General features: G+C 43.9%; 1 protein-coding gene and 1 non-coding gene across 2 annotated transcripts in view; both read left to right on the top strand.

Annotated features, from left to right (window-relative positions):
• Positions 1–991, top strand: part of LOC112069743 (polyadenylate-binding protein 1-like) — a 4,709-nt gene extending 3,718 nt beyond the window's left edge. Inside the window, exons 4-6 of the mRNA XM_024137110.2 lie at positions 166–260; positions 360–527; positions 807–991. Of these exons, the coding sequence (XP_023992878.1) occupies positions 166–260; positions 360–527; positions 807–932 (389 nt within the window). The 3' untranslated portion in view covers positions 933–991. The remainder of the gene's footprint in view (positions 1–165; positions 261–359; positions 528–806) is intronic.
• Positions 567–699, top strand: LOC112069749 (small nucleolar RNA SNORA5). Its single transcript, XR_002893791.1, has one exon. It is a non-coding gene; the product is annotated as a small nucleolar RNA SNORA5 (small nucleolar RNA).
• Positions 992–1,449: the final 458 nt, after the last annotated feature.

Genomic DNA, 1,449 nt, shown 5'->3' with positions numbered 1-1,449 from the left:
TAACATCTAGGCAGTGCCATGAGTATCTGAACTGTCTCTAACATCTAGGCAGTGCCATGACTATCTGAACTGTCTCTAACATCTAGGCAGTGCCATGAGTATCTGAACTGTCTCCTCTAACATCTAGGCAGTGCCATGACTATCTGAACTGTCTCTAACATCTAGGCAGTGCCATGAGTATCCGCGTCATGACTGATGACAGTGGCAAATCCAGAGGCTTTGGCTTTGTGAGCTTCGAGAGGCACGAGGACGCCCAAAAGGTGAGCAAAATGATCGCTTGGTTGTTGTTTCATACGGAGGGTCTCAATCAAGGATGGGAAGGCCGATGGCCATATTATAAAAGAGGATGTCTGTTCCAGGCTGTTGATGAGATGAATGGGAAGGAGATGAATGGGAAGGAGATTAATGGGAAGGAGCTGAATGGAAAGCTCATCTACGTTGGCCACGCCCAGAAGAAGGTGGAGCGCCAGACAGAGCTGAAACACAAGTTTGAACTGATGAAACAGGACCGCATGACGCGCTACCAGGTCACAGTGAATCAGCACTTTGTGATGTGCAGTTTTTGTTGCAGCCTTGTCAAATTCCGTGTTCTCTCTACAATGGACTGTACTGGCCAAAATGGCTGCCACAGTGAGTAATTCATGAGCCCCATATCCCTCTGGCATGGTTGCTGGGGATAAATGTGTACTACAGACAATTACCAGTTCGTCAAAGGTTAATATGTAGTCTATCAATGCAAGGTCACCATCAAAAGGAATGTTTAATAGTATTGTTTTGTAAAAGTGTGTTCTACGTGTCTTCTCCAGGGTGTCAATCTCTACGTGAAGAATCTTGACGATGGAATTGATGACGAGCGCCTGCGTAAAGAGTTCTCCCCATTCGGCACCAGTGCCAAGGTAGGGACCAACCTCCTGGCTGTTGACACGTGTTAAAGAGGACCAACCTCCTGGCTGTTGACACGTGTTAAAGAGAACCAACCTCCTGGCTGTTGACACGTCCAGCATATCTGCTAGCCAGTTTAGCAAGCTTGACAATGTTCTAATGAAGTTCACATTTAAAAGATAAATATTTTTAAACGTTTAAAATACGACCAGATCGTTACGTATATGTTGCTATAATGCCTAAATAATGACAAAATAGAGCATAAAATCAACATGTCCTTGCTTGCTTTTCCCGTTGCAGATGGTAACAGTAACCAGAGAAACGTAAGTTAACACTTCGTTCCACTCTTCAGTTCGATACTCCTGCTTCAACTAGTTGGTAAAAATATATTGTTTTTACGTTAGATTTTTATTAAAAAGATTTATTTCTAGAATGTGTGGCGAGGAAGCGCTGGCGTTCACACAGCACTATCAGCCGGGGTTTAGGGAGGGAAATTGATAATATGGTCTTACTTATACCTCGCATTACGTCACATGTGGTTAAGAAAAACGTCGAGGTGTTCTGTGT

This window comes from Salvelinus sp. IW2-2015, unplaced genomic scaffold, assembly GCF_002910315.2.
Source record: "Salvelinus sp. IW2-2015 unplaced genomic scaffold, ASM291031v2 Un_scaffold1112, whole genome shotgun sequence".
NCBI lineage: Eukaryota > Metazoa > Chordata > Actinopteri > Salmoniformes > Salmonidae > Salvelinus > Salvelinus sp. IW2-2015.
Note: the sequence above shows the minus strand (reverse complement) of the source record. Positions and strands in the feature narration are given on the sequence as shown.